The 20,552-nt window shown below is 42.7% G+C and overlaps 1 protein-coding gene across 1 annotated transcript; it reads left to right on the plus strand.

Moving 5' to 3' along the window:
- Positions 1 to 10,933: 10,933 nt before the first annotated feature.
- LOC116522893 (germ cell-specific gene 1-like protein) lies at positions 10,934 to 17,230 on the plus strand. Its single transcript, XM_032237987.1, has 5 exons — positions 10,934 to 11,243; positions 14,374 to 14,421; positions 14,775 to 14,927; positions 15,743 to 15,854; positions 16,703 to 17,230. Exons 1-5 carry the CDS (start codon positions 10,934 to 10,936, stop codon positions 17,049 to 17,051), a joined length of 972 nt encoding a protein of 323 aa, XP_032093878.1. The 3' UTR covers positions 17,052 to 17,230.
- The last annotated feature ends 3,322 nt before the right edge of the window (positions 17,231 to 20,552 follow it).

Genomic DNA, 20,552 nt, shown 5'->3' on the forward strand with positions numbered 1-20,552 from the left:
TCTTGAGTTCTTTAAATGTGGGACCCATAACATCTCCAAGAGAGAGTCCCTGTCTCTCATATGCATACAATATATGATAAAAGAAGTGTGCAGCGATTGTGTGGTTGGGCCTGCTCTGCTGACTTTTTTGACTCCTCTTGCGGACACCCCTAGTTGAGATAGTAATATTTATTTATTTGTATCCCTCCTTCATTATTTTTATAAATAACTCAAAGTGGCGATCATATCCAGTATCCTTTCCTCCTCTTAGTTTTCTCACAACCCTATGAAGTGGGTTGGAGTGAGGGAGAGTGACTGGGCCAAGTCACCCAGCTGGCCTTCATGGTTGAGGTGGGACTAGAACTCACAGACTACTGCTTTCTATTGTGATAATAATTAGTTGTTGTAGCCCAGCAGGAGCCGTTAGAGCTGCAAACAGACTCCGATAGCGAGAGATCTTATGAGTAGGTTCTGGAAGATGTGGAGGACCCTGCACAGGGTTCAGACTCCAAGCAGGGACCAGAGAGGCTGGTTGGCCACCAGGAGGCGCCTGGGGCATGGAGCAGCGGTAAAAGCCAAAGGGAGTTTGTCACTGACATCAGGCTCTGGAGCAGTGGTGAAGACATCAGCCCCTTGAGCAGTGAGGAGGTACAGAGGGAATTGGTCCTGGACGCCCGGCAGAGACAGGCGGATAAGTGCTGGCAGCAATTACAGAGACAAAGGAGATAATTGGTGCCAGGTGGTTGTGATTAGGCTCCTCCCAAGAGAGTATATAAGAAGAGACTTTGGGAGGAGGCTGTTTGCAGGACTCAACTATTATACTAAAGCTGGAATGTTTGAATGTTTAAATGTTTATTTCATTTATATGCCGCCCTTTCCCCCCGAAGGGGGACTCAGGGCGGCTCACAACTCAAACCAAGGAAGGGGGGATACAGACAAATTAACACAACACAAAAACAATACATGATTAAAAAACACACAACAATCATACCATTCGAGGCGGGGGCAACGGTTCTTTAGCCCCAGGCCTGTCGGAACAGCTAGGTTTTAAGGGCTTTGCGGAAGGCCTGGAGGGTGGTGAGGGTGTGAATCTCCATGGGGAGTTCGTTCCAGAGGGTCGGAGCAGCCACAGAGAAGGCTCTCCTCCGGGTAGTCGCCAGTCGACACTGGCCGGCGGATGGAATTCGGAGGAGGCCTAGTCTGTGGGATCTAATCGGTCTGGTGGAGGTAATTGGCAGCAGGCGGTCTCTCAAGTACCCAGGTCCAATACCATGAAGGGCTTTATAAGTGACGACTAGCGCCTTGAAGCGTATCCGGACACCAATAGGCAGCCAGTGCAGCTCGCGGAGGATAGGTGTTACGTGGGTGAACCGAGGTGCTCTGGTGTGTATTTCTTATCTGTGGAAGTCTGGGTTGCTGCCGAAGGCTTGTTGGTGTGTTAATTTACTGTGAATAAATTGTCTAGCAGTAATCTTGTGTCAGTGTGCCTCACCATACGGAGGGGGGTGAGAACAATTAGTAATAGGTAATTACTCCCTATTAGGATTTATAACCTTCTCTGGTGACCATGGGACTTGGGTGGATTCCAGTAATCACTACAGCTGGTTCACTTGTGGGTGTACTGTGCACACGCTTGATGTGCGTGCATGCACAGTGCAATATAAATTGTTCTGCACCTGCACAGAAATAAAAAACAAGATGGCGCCACCTATGGCGCTGCCCAGAGAACTGGTTTGGGGCGTGGCAGGTCTGGGTCTCTGCCGGTTCCAGTGACCCAGGCTGCCAAACTACTACTGGTTCAGCCAAACTGGTAGGAACCCACCTCTGATAGGACTTGATCTTTTGGTGTGGCTCTCCACTCAAGTCCCCCATTCCACTCAATTTATTCCTCCGATTTTCTTTCATAAAATCAACCTAATAGTTGTATTTCTCTAGACAAGTGGCGTTTTTAGATGCTATGACAATATTTGGGTAGGCTTGTATGAAGGGTGGAAAGATCTTAGCCAACCTAATGCTTTCCAATTATGTTAGGCCTCAACTCTTTGAAGCCCCACCCATGATGGCTAACAGAATGTTGGAGGTTGTACCGTTGTTCAGCAGATCCAGAAGTTCTCAATAAGCCAATTATTTGAGAGAGAGAGATTATCTGCCTGCCTTTGAGATATCTCTGGATTATCTGCCTTTGAGGTATCCCTGGATTTGCCAATCATAACGCCTTTGATGGCAACTGATTGGAGAATTCACTTCCTGAATAATGAGGGAGTTTGTTATGGGATGCACTGAAGAGCAGGCTATTTATTCCTCAAGGTAGTAAAGTATAAAATAATAAGCTTGGTTTCCTCGGCCATCATTCAACCTGACAGAAGAATTTGCTTTCCATGAAAACTAAACATAACATTTTGATTAATTTCTTACAGCAAAGGCAGCTTTCTTCCCTTCACTTCTTTGAGAGATGGCTGAATTCTGCAGCTTCCCCCATTTCAAACAAACATTCCCGAGGGAAACCACGATGAGGGCATTTCTCCCTTTGCATTTTTTGAAAATGGGAAATGTGGGCAGCTGGAAAGGCTTCAAAAGGATGAAAAGATCCTAACTGAAAGCACCACCAGCAGTGCCATCTTCTACCAGCTCCAATAATAAAGTGAGTTCAAAAACCTCATTTGAAGAAATCAAAGGAAATTCTCAAGCCTCCTGAAAATTAAAGAGTGAAACAGAAGCCTTTTTCTCAGAGGAAAGGGATGGCAAGGGAGATTTGGGGCCAACATTTCTTTCCCTCAGGTTTCCATTACTCTTCAGAGCGTGTTTGTGTGTGTGTGTGTGTGAGAGAGAGAGGGGGGGGGGGGGGAGAGAGAGAGAGAGAGAGAGAGAGAGAGAGAGAGAGAGAGAGAGAGAGAGAGAGAGAGAGAGAATGTAATGTTTGAGAATTTGTATCTGGAAGGACAGAGATGATAATTAATACATAATTGGTTGCTTTGGGGGTTGATTGATTGGGAAGGAAATTGATGTTACATTGACTATCTTCTGCCACTCCACATGAAGTGGAGTAAGTGATTTACTGTAGACGATGTTGATATTCAGGCTGTTGTTGGCTTTGTTCTGGGTGAGAGAGAGCACCCATTTTTGCTGGAAAAAAGCAACTCAAGTGCCAAGGATGAAGCAAGGACTAAAAATTGACACTATCAGGATAACGGTGAGGATCTCACAGAAACCACAAGTCAATGCAGGCTCATAAGAGATGATAGAGATAGCGATGGATGGATGGATGGATGGATAGAGAGAGAAAGAGAGAGACAGAGATACAGAGAAAAAGAGAGAGATACAGAGAGAGAAAGAAGTACTCATGCTCAGAGATTATTTTTTTTTTTTGCTTGATTTGGGCAGCTATAAAATAAATAAATAATCTAGTTTGCAATTCTCCTTTTGCAGCAGCCCCTTTCTCCTTTAAATTTCATTTTTCATCTTTTGTCTCTCTTAAGACAAGATGTGTAGGAGCTTTCCATTACTCTACATTTATATTACAAGCTTTCATGGACTAGTTTATTGTGCTGTACTATAAGTTGGCAAAATTATCTGAATCAGGAGGAACATGAGCAGCAGAGGAGAGTGGATATCAAGTGGATTGAGAGCTAGACTTCTAGTATAAAAGCCACTGTTTGTCACAAGCAAAAATATATTGTTTTCTAGCATTGGGGAAAAATGCTTCAAATAGAACAGTGCTTGCTATACACACACACACACACACACACTACCTTTTTCAGATTCTGTGACAAATAAAAAATAAATCCTAAGAGAAGAAAACTGTGGGGTAAATCTGTTTGATTTGCATATGCTTAGATACGGTATGTTGTAGAATCTAGATGATTTCGACACAGAATTTTAACAGTTGACAAGAATTAATATATTAATATATCTATAAGCACTGATTTGGCTCAATAAATGTAGGTAATGCACTATGTATCTCAGATAATTGTGTATTGAATACACATTTCCACATTTTAACTGTACATTCTTTTTGTAATTCACCTTGAAAGGTGATATTAAAATATTGATCATCTTTACAATTAGATATTTTTAAAAAAAATATTAGTAACTTAGTTTCTGTATATAGTTAGGGTTCATGATACATGTAACAGAACAACAAGAAAATCGACATTTTGCTATTACACTAACTTGTACCCAATAAATCTTTTGCACTATAATTATATTTGGGTAACATCCATTCATTATTCAACCTTTGAATTAAAATATTCAAAAGTGCACCTGTCAGTTTCATTTTTGAAAAATATATACAATATATAAAATCTATTTTTTCAAGGTCAGAGCATTTTCTTGAAATATTGGCAAAGTTGGTTACCTATTCTATGTTTCTATACAATTAATGAATTAATATATTTATATTTTAGGTAATTGTTATGCTTTCAAAAATATTAAAAACAATAATATCATTTTCTGCCTCATAAGAAAAACAAAACAAAACAAAACATACATATAATAAATATGAATTTAAAATGATTTGCACTGGGTACAGTTTGTATCCAATACGATTTATCATCAAGTAACAAAAATGGTTAATGTCATTCACAGAATTTGGATAGGCTGGTAACAGTGCCATGAGGATTATGCCAATTTTAACTAGAGCCTCACTCTGCTCCTAAGTCTCCATTTTGTTCCAAAAGTTTTGTTCCAAATTCTTCTTCTGCACATAATTCACAAAGTAATCATAAGTGGTATGAGAAAATGCCAGCGGGAAGATTCCGCTGGTATTTCTACCCACAGGATGGTTAATTTTCAACAGTATCTTTTCCCTCAACTCCCGAAGTCATGGCTGATCACCTCCATGAAGAATACAGAATATAGAACAATAGAGCCGGAAGTGACCTTGGAGGTCTTCTAGTCCAACCCTCTGCTTGCGTAGGAGACCCTATACCACTCTGGAAAAATGGTTGTCAAATGTTTTATTGAAAACTCCAGTGATGGAGCATCTGCAACTCAGGGAGGCAATGTTGTTGTTGTTAGTTATGAAATTGTTTCTCCAGGCCTTCCTGTCCTCTACTATCCTCTGGAGTCCATTTAAGCTCAGGGAGGCAATAACAATAGCAATACCAGTCTTATTTTCTTTTGACCCCTGAAATAAGCACTTGGCCTTATTTTCAGGGAGGTATTATTTTTGAGGTGCAGGAGGCAGCAATCATGGTCATCTCATGGCTGCTGCTATGTTGCAATATTTTGCAATATTGCAATGTGTTGCAATATTTTCAGGGGAGGGCTTATTTTCAGGGAGGGCTTATTTTAGTGCATGTGCTCAAAAGCCTGATTGGGCTAATTATCCCGGGAGGTCTTATTTTCAGGGAAACAGGGTTAACGCTTAGACTTCTATACCACTTTATACTCCTCTCCAAACAGTTTACAGAGTCAGAATTTTGCCCCCAACAATCTGGCTCCTCATTTTATTCTAGCTAATCTAAATTGGGTGGCAAAGTGGATCCCACCCTTTGCTGTTCGCTTTCCTCACATTTGCTTAATCGCTTGCGAGGCATGCTTGGTAGTAGGCTCCACCCACCCAAACATCATTTTGACGCTCTGTACATACACGGAAGGTCCTGCGCATGTGTGGAGGTGGAGCATGTGCGCTCACATTGCTCCGAACCGGTAGCAAAGGTAAGTGGATTTCACCCCTGGGCTGATGGCATTGTTTTTCCTCAAATTAATGAACCACTGAAGCTGCGCAATGCTTTCAGGAATGGCTTCAAACAGGCAGCTTGTTAAAAATGTGCAGCTTCAACCATTCCTAAACGCATTGCATGGCTTACATGGTTTGTCGACTGAAGGAAGGAGAATGCCACCTGCCATTTTTAGTAATAGGCAGCCTGCTCATATCTAGAGATTGTCCTTAAATTGGACATTCTTAACACAGGGACTGACTGTAATTATAGGAGATTAGGTTAGATAAATCTGTTCCGGTACAGCAGCCTGATTCCAATTGGTTTCAGAGGGACTTAAGGGATGGACAAGCTTCATATTAAATGAAGTGCTTAGATTTTTTTTAAAAAAATAAAATACTGAGATACATCAGTCTGCACCCTCTCAGTTTTGGGTCTGGGTGGAATACTCTGAATTTTGAAAGTGTGTTGTGTAATGGGAATTTTCCTCAAATGACTGAACTGAAGATGCAAAAACTACTAGAGTAGTCCCATAGTGAGATAGGCAGCAAATAAATTTAACAAAAATAAATATAGTGGTACCTTGGTATTTATTATCAATCGGTTTCAGGAGGTGTGACCAGCACTAAAAACAACAAGTAGCAAACCACGTGAGTAACGTGTCACCCTTTTTTTCATCTGAAAAGGATAGTGAATCATGAGGCAGCCAACACCGACAAATTATTGTGCGTCGTACCAAACAAACAATGAGTACCGGCACAAAATTTCCATATCAAATGCATTGAGTTTCAAAGCAGTTGAGTACTGAGGTATTACTGTAAATAAATTTGTCCGGGAATAACATGTCTGCCACATGGGGGATGTGACCAATTCCTAAACCCCTATTAGAATTGCTGAGATGCCTTTAATCCCCTTATAGTCTGAATTTGGGAATGGGAGATTTTTTTGATAAAAGATGTGGAATAATATTTTGTGGAGTACCAAAGGCAAACCAAGTCCTCTTTCGCTTTTACTTGGATTTTGGAAGGGAATTTGGGGAGTGGTAGGTTGTCTTTGTTTTCTGCATCGTGTTAAGTCTATTTTGCAGCTTATCTTATTTTTGTATGCATATTTCCCAAGTGGCACACAGAGCCATATTTTCAGGCACGGCAGCCCTCAGCAATCCTCAGCTCCGGCGCACATTTGTGTGCTGGCCAGCTGATTTTTGGCCTTTTGGAGCGGCGGGGAGGCCGTTTTTTGCCCTCCCCAAGCTTCAGGAAAGCCTCTGGAGCCTAGAAAGGGCAAAAAACAGGCCCAACAGACCAACCGGAAGTTTGAGGGGGGGGTATTATTATTAGACTTATTAATTAGACTTATATACCGCTTCATAGGGCTTTCAGCCCTCTCTAAGCGGTTTACAATTTTTTTTAGCAAATTGAGTCAGCAACTTGCCCCCACAGTCTGGGTCCTCATTTCACCCACCTCGGAAGGATGGAAGGCTGAGTCAACCTTGAGCCGGTGAGATTTGAACCGCTGAATTGCAGATCACAGTCAGCTAAAGTGGCCTGCAGTACTGCACCCTAACCACTGCGCCACCTTGGCTCTAAGATGGGGTTGTCCTAAGATGGACCATTCCCATTGTACCCTGCAATGCTCATACATTTCCCGTTTCCCAACTGTCCTCCATTTAGCTTGCATGACTGTTATTTCTTCTTCTTCTTTAGAAGTCCAGCATTCTGGCTGCCAGCCCACCCGATTAGGTCTCTGCTCTAATTACTTTGCTGTGTTTAAGTCTATACCAGCTTTGATTTCCTAACATGTTGATCGTATTGAAAATGGGACACACAAAAACAATCTCTTTATAGCCAGCCAGATGATAATCCCGAGAGACCCAAGATCCAAAGATAAAGATTAAATATCTCATAAGTGAGACGCAGAATTGGCTGAGCAGTGAAATACACACAAAATATGATACATATCAGTTTTTGGACTGACATATTGTCCATTCTATTCACTCTTGCTTATGTATGGATTGATCCCTCCCTGCTCTGAGCTGTGGGATGAATATTCCCTTATTTATCTCAGTATTCGTTCTCTATATTGACCGGCCTTCCTATGTATTCATGCTTGCTAAACAAGAGCTGACGTTTTAAATGGGGAACAAGGACAGCCAAAAGGAAAAATACAAAAGGCAATAATGCTTGTGTACATTTGCTGTAATCCTTTGTTCTCTAAACATCAGACCGTAATAATGTTTTCAACCTCCCCAAATGCTGTTTGGTGGAAATCTTTCACTTGTATTATAATAATCCCTCTGTGTCGCTGATGAGCCCAGTTCACCAGCCCACCCTTCTACTGATCGGTCTTCCTTGACCATGACCTGGTCTGCCAGTCTCTATCCTTCTCCTCTGTCCCTCTCTCTTTCCCTTCTCTCCCTCTTCCAGTCTACTCTGTCACCTTTGACCCGGCTGCTCCCTCATCTCGGCATCCAATTTTTCATCCTTTTCAAGGAGCCAGCTGATTGAACGCAGAATTAAAAAGCGGGCTCTGTAATGCTCTGTCTTCCTCTCCTCTCTCCTTTATTAGATGCTAATCCCTCAAACTTGGCACTAGTACCCCCTTGGCACTAATGAAGTTGTGTGTATGTGGTTTTTTGTTTTTTTTTAATCAGCTGCTGCTCCACTTCTCTGCTGATTCCTATCCCCCAGGGAGTGTGTCGCACTAGAGGGTGCCGAAGCTCTTCACTGCCTGCTCATTTATCACCCTGCTTATGCCACCTCTCCAGTCAGCCCAGCCGGTGTAGAGAGATTCTTCCTACTGAGCAGCGACTGAGAAGCGTTTTTTACAAGGTGCAGGGTGAACTCCTGGGAGTTGCTCTTTGAATCTGTCTCTCTGCTGAAGATCCTTGCATCTTGTCTATTAGCACCAGCTAAATATCTTTTCCTTCCTTTCTTTTTTTCTTTTTTTAAGAGGATAGACCTTCATTCCTCTGTTGGCGTGATGGTCTAGGAGCGATTTGGTCAAATGTTCCAGGATTAGTCTCCATCCATCAACCGAGGGATCTCGAATCACACCCATGATACTTGTGTTTGGGATCACTTCTTGAGCAATCTTGTTTTGGATCTGTTAAAGAAGGGGAATCAACATTTCCTGGAATTTGAACATCCAATATTTTCTTCAAATGGGGATATTTGTGGCTGATATAGTTTAAGGGGCATTGTGAGCTGTTGTTTATGGGCGATATTTTGGACTCTTTGCAATCCAGTTTTTCAGCTCCCTCCAAGCAATAAAGAGCCTGATTCACTTGATTCAAATTGCTTCTTTTTTGGGGGTTGTGAACTGCTGGACTATTCTGACAGAGTGCCACTCCTCCAGATACAGATTTCCTCTCTTCCTGCATTTGTTTCCATTATTCTTCAGCACGAACACTGGATTTTTGACGTTCCTTCTGGGCAACAGTTTGAACTGGCAGAACTCCAAAGATTTGACACAGCCCGCTGCATGCTTGTGGCTTGTAATTGTGATGAATAATTAAAAGAAGAAGAAGAAGAGTTTGCAACCTTGTGGGAGAGAGCTGTAAAGGAGCTGCCATGGATTTCAGAAAGACAATTCTAAAGAATTGTCAGGAGAGGAAGAGGACTGAGAAATAATTCTTAAAGCAGGATCCACAAGGCATCTTGTGAGCTGTTTCATTCCAAGGAGAGAGGCAGCGTTGTGGGTGCAGGGGCCAAGCAAGTCACTTGCTTTGGACAGGCTGAACCCAAAGATCCAACTTTAAATAGATTTAAAGAGCCTGATGGGCCCAATAGAGCTGCTGGGAAGTAAACTAAGGAGATTTAAGAAAGTTGGGGGGAGGCATTTGAAATAATTAGGAATTCCAGGTTTGGCTTTTCCACTGTAAGGTACAATAAATTGTGGAGGGCTTAGGATGCTAAATCTTATGGGTTGGCTTTTTTTTGGAGTCTTGGGTTCCTCCCAAAACTGGGGCCACCTTAATGTTTTGCCTAGTTCCCATACTGTTGCTCTAGAGAGAAAAGGAAAATGCGGTGGGAGATTCATTGACATGGCAGAATAGCTAGTTGTTCACCTTGAAGAGTATTGGCTTCTGATCAGGGGTCTCCAAGGTAGCATTTTAGAGTTAGGTAAGGCCTCTGGAAGTTTCTAGGACTTTTTGTAATAAAGATAAATTTTAGTATGTAAATTTAGTAGTGTGGAGGGTAAGACAGTGCCCCCATCCAGTAAGCTAATTTCTGCAGCCTAAGGGGGAGATTTTTCATTCCCTGAAACCTATATCAACTCCTCGTAACTATATGGGTGGCTGATGGTAATGGTGGAAGGTTGGAAAAAGATGTCCATAATTGGGGAAGCTTCCTCAGCTCTTCAAAAGAGGGTTTGCTAGTTACAGAAAAGAGATGAAAAGCATCCTAAATGATGTGTAGATTCTGTGGCATGCCAAAGGACTTTCAGCATTTGCTTTAAATTCATTGATGGTCTTTCAACGTTAGCAAGGGTTTAGGATTGTCTCTGCTTTTTATTCAGATTGAAAGGTTTTGTTCTTACTAACAGGGGAGTAAAAAAGAAAAAGAAAAGGCTGGTCAAAAGGAAGATTTTTTTTAAAAAAAAGATCTTTTTAATTCAGCCCAAGCCATTTATCTTGCTGATAATATACACAAACCTTGAGTGATAATATAGAGAAGCTATATCAGATTTTTTTTGGGGGGGGGGGGGAGCGCAGAATTCTGTCACCTTCCATTTATAACCCATTTTCCCCCTATTACCTTTCCCATCTTTTTTACCACAAACACATACAGACCCTGAAATCTATTAAGGCGTGAAGGATTAGCTGCATGGTATCTTTTGCTCAGTCACATGAGGAGCTGTCATCAGGCAGCATCTAGGATTGATGGCACCCATCTCTTTATTTGCCCATTCAATCTCATTGGCACACAACCCTTGGAATGTAAGCCCCAATCGTGTTTTTCCTTCTGATCTTGGATCCCATTTGTTCCTTGGAAAACTTTGGTTCCTACCCTATATCCTTATATCCTCAAGTAACCAGATCTAACTCCAAATTCTGACATGCTTCTTTTTCTTTAGGGTGATTGCTTTGTTGGATGCAGCCCACTCTTTGCTTATAAAGATGAGGGAATGATGGAAATGGGAGAAGCAATTTGCCACCGGACTCTTGTGCAGAATTATCCATTAAACCCAGAAGACGTCTGATCGATCCGCCACTTAGAAGGACTTTGAACAATTGGGTTTGATCTCAAGGACCAGCCCTTGTCTCTTCCTGTAGCTCTGGGGACATTGTAACGATGATTCGATTAAGCCGAAGAGTTCGCTCAATGCTTTCTTTGGGCCTCAACTGTCTTGCCCTCTGCTTTTCTGTGTCTGCTTTCAGCACCAGCTATTGGTGTGAAGGGACCCACAAAGTGGTGAAATCACCCTGCCTTTCAGTGGTCAAGAAAGGGAACTGCGTACCAAGCAACAGCAACGAGACTCTGGATACGAATGAGACGGTGGATCCTCACAAAGTCCAGTACATCTGGGAGACGGGTGAAGACAAGTATGCTTTTCAGTATTTCCACACCGGTTTCTGGCTGTCGTGTGAAGAACATCATGGAGGTATTAAAAACGGTCACATCCCTGGGCAATTGATTCCATGACACTATTTGTAGTTAAACATTCATGTTTTCATGGGGTGAGCTTCTAAGAAGGAAACGGGGGGGGGAGGGGGAGAATTTGCTAGATAAACAATGTAAATAATGTTGTAGGAGAACCTCAAGGAGCCCCAAAGGACCTTAATAAGTAGGGCCCAATGTATATGGCCAACCTATACGTAAGAGCATAGAGTCCCCCACCCCATCCAGATCTTCTTACTTCTTTCTCCTTTACTTTTGTTCTGTGATCCTCTTTCTAAATTACTAGTGACAGAAACTTGTCCTAGTCTGTGTGATGCAGTATAACTAACAACAGTTATAATAACAAATGGCACCGTAGAAAGTGAAATCTTAGTATTCATATCCTTAGAAACCCAGGCGATGCCCTGGGGCCGACTTTATTTTACACAGTTATTCTTTCTTAATCTGATAACTTTGGAGTATTGTTGGAATATAAAACAGGAAGTGGGAAGGGAGAGGCTTGTAAGAGCCCACCTGAGCTTTTGGGAGAAAGGACAAGATAAATACAACAGATAATTAGAAAAAAACTATTTGGTTACACAGAGGATTTTTCCCCCCCAATGAATTGTTAGGATGAGGGTACTACTAGCACTATGGTTTCTTCTCTTGAACAAAGCAGGGAAATATGTCACCAAAGCCCTTGGTATACTCAGCCCTCTGTGTGAAAATTGGAGGTAGATTTTTTTTTTGTCCCCATCCAAGATTTTTTTGTACTTTTGCAAATCTTGGCACCTGCTCTCTCCCTCCCGTATCTAGCCAGACAGCTGTGTTAAAGTGCTTTCTGCAGATCTGTGAGCCCTGGAGAAATGTATGCTGCGTAAATAGGGTTCTCTTCATTGCCAACCCCTATTCTGACTCACTAAAGAGACCTTAAGGGGAGGGGGGTGGGCTTGTCCTCATTGTTTTAATGTGGGGCGAGTTAAAGTCAGTGATTAGTGGATACACCCTGGCCGCCAGTTCTGGATGGTGGCGATTCGGGCTGGTCCAACTTTCCAAGTGGAAAGAACCAGATGCTGCTATTGTCTAAATTAGAAAGATTTTGGAACACAGTGTTTATGCACCGGAGACAAGGTGACCTCTCTGTACTGAGGCGCTGAGCTGATTACAACCCTTAGCGATCACCTGCTTGTGCAAGCAGTCCTTAACTTACAAATCAAGCTTGGAATTACGGCCATGTCGGTCATTAAGTAACCATGCCCAATTTTACCATCTTATTTACGGTGGTTGTTAAACGAACACCATAGTCATTAAGTGAGTATGGCAGTTGTTAAGTAGATTTGTTTTCCCCAATGGGCTTCTTTTGCCAGAAACTAAAAAGTACATGCCAGAAACTGCTTAAAACCAGCTGAAAATCGCAGTTACTATGGGAGACTGTAAAGGTGAGCTCATTGCCAAGCATCAAAATGTGGTTGTGTGAATACAAGGTATATGAGTGCAGGCGTCAGAACTTTGAAAAAGGGTCATAAGTAGCTCCGGGGAAGTCCGTCATTACTTTGAATAGTTGTTTAGCAACTGGTCATTTATTGAGGACTACCTGTACTTTGAACAGTATGGTTAGTGATATATATATAAGGTTGGATCCACGGCAAAACGTATGTTGTGTTAAGGCAGGGGTCAACAACTTTAAACACTCAAAGAGCCACAAAGGTCTAAACTGGAAGCTCCCCTTTCAATTCTGGAGCCGACTGAAGGTCTGGCTCACCTACCAGAGTCTCCTCCTAGCATGGCGTCCTTTTTCCTCTACCTGTCCTAGCTGAAAGCCATATCTATTGTGAAGTGACAGGGAGCCGCAGCAGAGGTATGAAAGAGCCACATGTGGCTCCACAGCCATGGGTTGCCGACCCCTATGTTAAGGGAAGAGTCCAAGGCCTTTGAGATGGACCAGACTTGAATACTAAAGACATGAATATAAAAGCTACTTTTGTTATAGGTACAATAACTGAATATTGCAACTCTGGATGAGCCTCTTCTCTCCCTGCCATTATTCTAGGGAGGATCAAGTCTAAAATGCTTTCTCAAATTACATTCTTGATTTGGACTCAAATTTATTTTATTTGACTGTTGCTTTGGCTGCAGCTCTTCCTCCTGTTCCTCAAGGTTATTCTCACAGTCCATTACACCAATCCTTGGACCACAGCCCATTACCTGGCTGGGACCCATTCGGAATCGGGCTGCAGAAGCAGCAGGTGAATGTGTGTGCGCATGAAGCTCCCTTCGACCAAGCGATGGGCACTTGCTCTTGTGAACAAAAGCTCCCCTCTTATGAATGGCTGGCCCTTGCACAGGTGTGCAAATGGAGCTGTGTGTACTTGCATGTGCACAACTGCAACTCTCACAGAACCATCTTCTCCTCCCCTGTTGGCCTGGGCGGCCAAGCCAGAAAGGTTGGGGACCGCTGCATTACACCATCTCATATGAGGACACAACCAAAAGAAGAGATTGTGTAGCTTGCAGTTTGATGCACGACATACATGAAAGGCTCTGTCCAAAGAATCATCCTCTTTCACTTCCTCCAAATCTAGGGCAATCCTTGCCTTGATCGAAATCATTTTGAAGTAGAAATGCGAAAATAGTGCTCCCATTTATTTATTGTTGAAGTACAATTTTTGGAACTCCCAGACAGTACAGAAACAACTTCCCTAAAGTACTGCAGACTCTCTCTAATTTTGTTTAATTTACACAAAATAACTGTACATTTTGGAAAAGACGGCCTTTGTTTGCCGTGCTGGGGAATTCTGGGAGTTAAAGTTCACAAGTCTTAAAAGTTCCCAAGTTTGGACACCCCTGATTTAGAGTGTTTTTGATTAGGGAAAGTTACTGTAGATGAGGAAAAATGGTATTTAGACTATAGCACTCTTTCTTTGGTCCCTTGCTATATCTCTTTGTCTTTTAAAACTTGTGCCCCTTTCTTGCTGAGATCTACCTAGTCAGCAGCAGAAACCGAACGATCCCCTTTTCCTGGGGGCAGGGGGGGGGGGGAGAGGGCATCACAAAATGTCGGCATTCATTGTCACGTACAGCAGCAGCTGTGGCTAACCTGTCATTGTCTTCTCTCACTGTTCCCCTCCCGCCAGAGGAGAAGTGTCGGAGTTTCATCGAGCTGCCTCCAGAGTCAGAACAAGGTGAGAATTTGGATGGCAAAATAGGCCAGCTCACGTAGGTGCAAAATGAGTGGGAAGCAACTCTGTAAGTACTGCAAAGCTTATTTTTTCTGAGTTTAAGATTTAACTAGTCAAGTATTGCCTTCCCAAAGAGATAGAAAAACCTTGCCGTCTCCCACCCTGCACTCAGTCATTCCAAATGCCATTTTTGTTGTCGTTTTTTTTTTCCATCCCATCCCAGCTGGGCTCTTGTAAGCAGAGCCAGTAGGAAAGCTCCAGTCAGTCTCTGGGGTAACAGAATAATGTAGTCATTGCCAGGTAGCAAAGCAGCTTAACCTCTTTCTTCCCCCATAACCCCTTTCTTTTTCCTGCAGGAGTGCTGTGGCTCTCTGTTGCTTCCGAATTTCTTTATATCATCCTGTTGAGTATTGGATTCTTGCTGATGTGTTTAGATGCTATTTACTATGCCAACTTCATTGATGGTCTCAAGATCAACGCTTTCGCAGCTGTAATCACTGTTTTGTCAGGTATTGCCACTTGCCCTCCTGTCCATCCTTTTATTCTGCGTAGACAGACATGTCTCGAAAGTAGTGCTGGTGTAGATTACCCAATTTGGCCACTTTCAGAGGGGTAGATTTCAACTCCCAGAATTCTTAGAAAAGTGGCCAAAATGATTAGGGAATCCTAATTAAATGCCCTGTGTGTGTGTGCGCGCACACACATGCACGTGCGGCGCACGCGTGCACGCACACACACGTATGCTTAAGGGATTATAAAACTGGGTGCAATTCACTTAATAATTGCCTTGTTGTAACATGAGCCATGGTGGCGTGGTGGTTAGAATGCTTATTGCAGGCTAACTCTGCCGACTGCCAGAAGTTTGATTCTCGCCGATTCAAGGTTGACTCAGCATTCCATTTTTCCGAGGTTGGTAAAATAAGGACCCAAATTGTTGAGGGCAATATGCTCGTTTAGAGTTGCTGTGAAGTCTAAATGCTATTACTATTGCTATTACCTTACTTAGCAATGGAAATTCTGGTCCCAATTGTGGTAGTAAGTTTAAGACTACCTGTATATTTCCATCATTCCTTTCCCCACTCTACACATCCATTTTTTTATAGAGAATGCACTGGGGAGAGCCTTACTCTTAGATTTTGTTGAATGAACCCACAACTTGCACGTGTATGTATATGTATATGTATATGGGCATGTCTGCTTGCCCACTTGGGCTGTTGATTGCTACCTGCAACATTTCCAGGGTGCAGAAGAATTGAGGCTGAATGGGCTTATGGGCCTCTTCTTGTGGCTGAATTGTGGCTTATGGGCCTCTTCTTCTCCACAGGTCTCCTGGGCATGGTGGCCCACATGATGTACATGACTGTCTTTCAGGTAGCTGTAAACCTGGGGCCAAAAGATTGGAGGCCCCAGACATGGTATTATGGATGGTCCTTTGGGTGAGTAGCCAGCTTTGAGGAGGATTTTTTCCCTTTTAGCGTTTGCCACCTTGTTTTGTAATTTTTTGGACCAAGTCAGGATGGTAGAAAAGAAAGGAACTGATTGAACTAGAAATGGGGGAAGGAAGAGATTCAGAAGTGTCCAAGAATAGTTATACGACCTAAGAGGTAGCTGATTGTAAATTCCTGTGATAAACAGCACAAGATCCAGATCTACCAAAATGTATAGTCTGCTCATTTTTGATGACAATAGCACAGTGGATTTACACAAAGAGCGTAAATCTGAATGCGCAAGAACAACAAAATATAACAATCCCGAATCTCCAGAGATATTTTAGAGGAAGCTGTCTAATAACTCAAGGAGCCTGGTTTTCTTACTTGTAAAACTGGCAAAAGACGACCGTGAAAAAGAAGAATGATTCTAAAACACTGGGAGATAAGTGTCCACGGGCAAAGGGTTGAAAAAAGTCAAGAGGGTAGCCATGGTAGAATGACTGAATCCTTGTTCTTTTTACGTGGGCCAAGAAAGGGGTGGGGCTTTAATTGCCCAATCACAACTGCTGTCGTGACTGTCTCAGACACCTCGGCAACTGTGCATGTTTAAAATTCATGGACCGAAGCTCCTGTTTTTATTTATAATAGAGGAGACATTGACCTTGGCCTTAATATTGAGATTCTGGAGATGAGGAAACTTTGTGGATGAATGAAGCGGTGCGTCTGAGTGGGTGGATAAATGTTTGGGAATGTTGATGGGCAATTGAGGAAGACCTCAAGGTACCAATGGCCGAAGGATTCAAATCTTTTAACTCTCCTCCTTTGCTTACTCTCTTCTGATGTTCTCCCCACAGCTTGGCCTGGCTCTCTTTCACTCTCTGCATGTCAGCCTCGGTGCTGACCCTCAACACTTACACCAAGACTATTCTGGAGTTCAAGTACCGTCGGCAGATTTTTGAGAAATACACGGCGGCAACGGGGAGCATCCGGGGTTCCAACTCGCCGGCGCTGGACCCCGACCTGGAGCGTTTCCTATGGGAGAAGTACATCTTCAGTGTCAGTGAATCCCTAGACTTCTCTGCAAGCCCACCCGGCCGCTTGGCTCTCAGTGGGGGCCGAAAGGAGTGTTCAGGAGGATATTCTGGCCTCCCAAGGAGTCACAGTGGAGATAACAAGGATGAGGATGATGGGGAACCTTGCTGAGGAGAGGAGGTTGTGTAGAAAAAGAGAGCCTTGTCCGTCATTTCTCTTCTCCCTCTTGCATTCACTCCCTTGCACATCTAGTTTTAATGATGTTTTCCTCTCTCTCCTGTTGAACCTCTCAGTAACTTTCACAGCTGATCATCGAGGACCTGTTTTAAAGAAGGTTTTTACCCTATGTTTTTTTTCATATATAGTGCAACTCAAGCTGGCAAACATAACAATATTCTTTACTATTTTCCCCAGAAGAACAACCATGTGGGGTGAGTTAGCCGAGAAAGACACTGGCCCAAAATCACCCAGCTGGTTTTACATGTTTAAGGTGGGATTAGAACTCATCTGGTGATTGGCCCAAAATCATCCACACTCTGTTCATGCCTAAGGCGGGACTAGAACTCACTGTCACCTAGTGATTAACCCAAGGCCACCCAGATGGCATTCATACCTAAAGCGGGACTAGAACTCACCATCGCCTGGTGATTGACCCAAAGTCACCCAGATGGCATTCATACCTAAGGTGGGACTAGAATTCACCATCTCCTGGTAATTGGGCTAAAATCACTCAGCTGGTTTTCATGGGTAAACTTTCATGGGTCTAAAACTCACCTTTTTTTTTGAGGTAGTTCTGAAGATTTAAAAAGACAAGATTACCAGATCCAGGGTTCTAATCTCCCTGTCAGAACAATAGCAGACAAGATAGGAAGCTTTATTGATTTGGGATGTGATGGGTGTTGTTGTATGTCTCAGGTCAAGGCAATTGAGCTGCAAAGACCCCTTAACAAATGGATTTTGAAGATCGACCTTCGTGACTGATCTTGGGCACTGAATTACAGGAAGCTTTGCCAAAATAAAAGAGACGTGTCTTACCCACCAGTTAAGTTTTGGCAGAACTGTTGCCTGATTCCTGAAAGCTGGTGGCTCATTTGGACAAGTGCCACTAAACGTTTCTGCTCCAGATATCAGAAGGTCTGTTCGTATCCTCTATAATATTACCTCTTTGCATGTTGGCCAAAAGATTTTCAAGTCATCAAGAAATGATGGAAAATTACTAATGGAACAGCTCATTACACTGTAACCATTAATTATGTCATTAATCTCACCAACAACTACCTGTAAAGGAAAGTTTAAGACATCATCCAAGCATTGATTGGAATCAAAACACCCATATTATTATCATTCCCACTCTCATTTCTAAATGTTCTCTTAGAAACGTCATCAAGTCATACATATTTTTCCGGGGAGATCTTTCTACGGATGTAGGGAGATCATTGAAAAAATATCCTACCAAATAAAAATGGATCATGAGCTATCTCTCCCCATAACTGCCTCCCAACTGTACAATGCAGTGTTCTGTTAGATCATCAAAGATCAGGGCTGCTGTAGACTTCTTAGAGTCTTCATTTTTCTTGTGTCTTCCTAGGACCAATTTGGTCAAAGTCCCCTGAAAGTCATTCCAATGGCTTTCTTTTGTTCATCTTACTTAGATATTGGGGCATTCACTTACATTGATAGATACAGTAGACCTTAGAGGAAGTAGATCTTGAATTGACCTCTTTCCATTTGGTCTATTTCAACTTCTTATGGAACAAACCCTCATCTATCCAGGATGAGTTGGCCTGTATGATGGCTAGTATACGTATATATTTTCGAGATCCTCTCCAATAACGCAGTAGTAGTTCAGATGAGTGTGAAAAGTCATTGCTTAGTTTTTACGCTCATTTATACCACCACACACCCCCCTGCCTTCTGCTTTCTCCTATTTGGAGGTTGGCTCAGTAGCACAAAGGGAGGACGGGATGGGACGGGACTCCCATATCTTGCTCTGTCATCCACCCCAACTGGTTTGTGGAGTGTTTGGTAAGAGCACTTTGGAGAACGTGTGTGCCAAAATTCAGCTTTCACTGTTGTAGAATTACTCCCGTGGGACGTGAATCTCTGCTATCAAAAGATGCTCAAGTATTTTTTGTGACATGGTGTGTACATACTATGGTTGTTTGAGTAATAGAGTAGGTATAGCTTCCCCCAGCTATTCCAAGTAATGACTTAGCCATTTGGATCAGAAATTCTGCCCTGCAATTTCACCCTCCCCTCCTATTGTTTTGTCATGCAGCATTGCTTCTGCTCCCTTCGCCTGGCCTCCCTCCCTCCCCCCCCAATATCCCTCCCCTCCCCAAACCCATTTGTAGCTGTCTGGTTAATCTCATCTGCTTTAGCATCATGCAATTTTCTCATCTGTAGGGAATGAAGGAAGAGCAAGAGTCATTAATTTCTGGTTGATTAAAGAAATTAAGGAATTAATCAGTGTCAGTCTGCTTCATTTCATAAGTGGGGGTGGGAGGAGGAAGTTTCCAGCTGCTCCTCATTTCTGCTTAAGAGAAAATAAAAATCAAACAGGGGGATCTGAAGTACGAAGCCCACCACAGCAGTTTAGGATCCCCTGAGAGAACCTTATGTGATCTCATAGGTGGGCAAGTAGGAGTGATTTCCAATTGTCTTAATAGAAACTATTTAGAAATCTTTGTCTTCCTCTTCATAAATTAGACTGCTGAGAAAGAACCCTGGAGCAGAATCTAGGAATGGAGCTTCTGTTCCTAGGAACAGAGAATTTGGCTCTAATTCTAATCCTGATCTCAAGAAACTAAATCCTTTATTTCTCGTCCAGTTGTAATTTTGAGTTGTAATTGGTGCGCCTAAATAATCCATCAAAACAGAGTCAATTCCAGAAGTCTGTCCTTCCCTGAGAATTTAACTGGAGGTGGGGGAGGGCAGAGATTCCTTATTCTGAACCCTAACAATTTGGTTTAGAAGAGAGATGTCCCAATTCCAGAATGGGTCTAGTTCACGCTTAATTCAAGCATTACCTTTAAAAGTTTGGAGGAAAGAATCTCACCTTCAGCCTTGCAGAGCTATTACTAGAGAGACATTGGGCTATGGTCAGTTCCTGGAAGGCTGCTATATTGAAGAATATATATGAATAACAGCATATTATAACAAATTGTATACTATGATTGTATATATTATATATGAATAATAGCAATATATGAGAATAATGGCACAGTATATTGCATCCCGACAGGAACAACTTATCTGAAATTGTGTGTTCCAGCCAAATGAATGAAGCCCTCACCAGATTGTTTGGTGTTCACGTCCTGTGATCTTCAGGAAGCATTTCTTTATTTAACCTTCAAGTCAGTGCTGACTTCTGGACTAACCTGTGCAACTTTCTTGGCAAGATTTTTGGAAGTGTTTGCTCTTGACGTCTTCCTAGGACTGAGCAAGTGGGTTTCCTCCCCCTTCAGATGAAGGGTCCACTTTTTTTGGGGGGTGGGAAACCAACCAAGTGTCAGTCCATGATTGGTACAGGAATTGACCAATTGGCTTGTCACCCAAGCCTGACATCACTGTCCGAGAGAGTGAGTGGCACAAAGTCATCCAGCTGGCTTTCACACTTAGGTGGAACTAGAACTCACAGCCTCCTGGTTTCTAGCCTGATGACTTAACCAC

This window comes from Thamnophis elegans, chromosome Z, assembly GCF_009769535.1.
Source record: "Thamnophis elegans isolate rThaEle1 chromosome Z, rThaEle1.pri, whole genome shotgun sequence".
Taxonomy (NCBI): Eukaryota; Metazoa; Chordata; class Lepidosauria; order Squamata; family Colubridae; genus Thamnophis; species Thamnophis elegans.

Coding starts and splice junctions, on each gene's coding strand:
- LOC116522893 (XM_032237987.1), top strand. CDS start 10,934: ATGATTCGATTAAGCCGAAGAGTTCGCTCAATGCTTTCTTTGGGCCTC. Junction 14,928..15,742: donor TGTAATCACTGTTTTGTCAG/GTATTGCCACTT, acceptor TCTTCTCCACAG/GTCTCCTGGGCATGGTGGCC. Junction 15,855..16,702: donor TATTATGGATGGTCCTTTGG/GTGAGTAGCCAG, acceptor TTCTCCCCACAG/CTTGGCCTGGCTCTCTTTCA.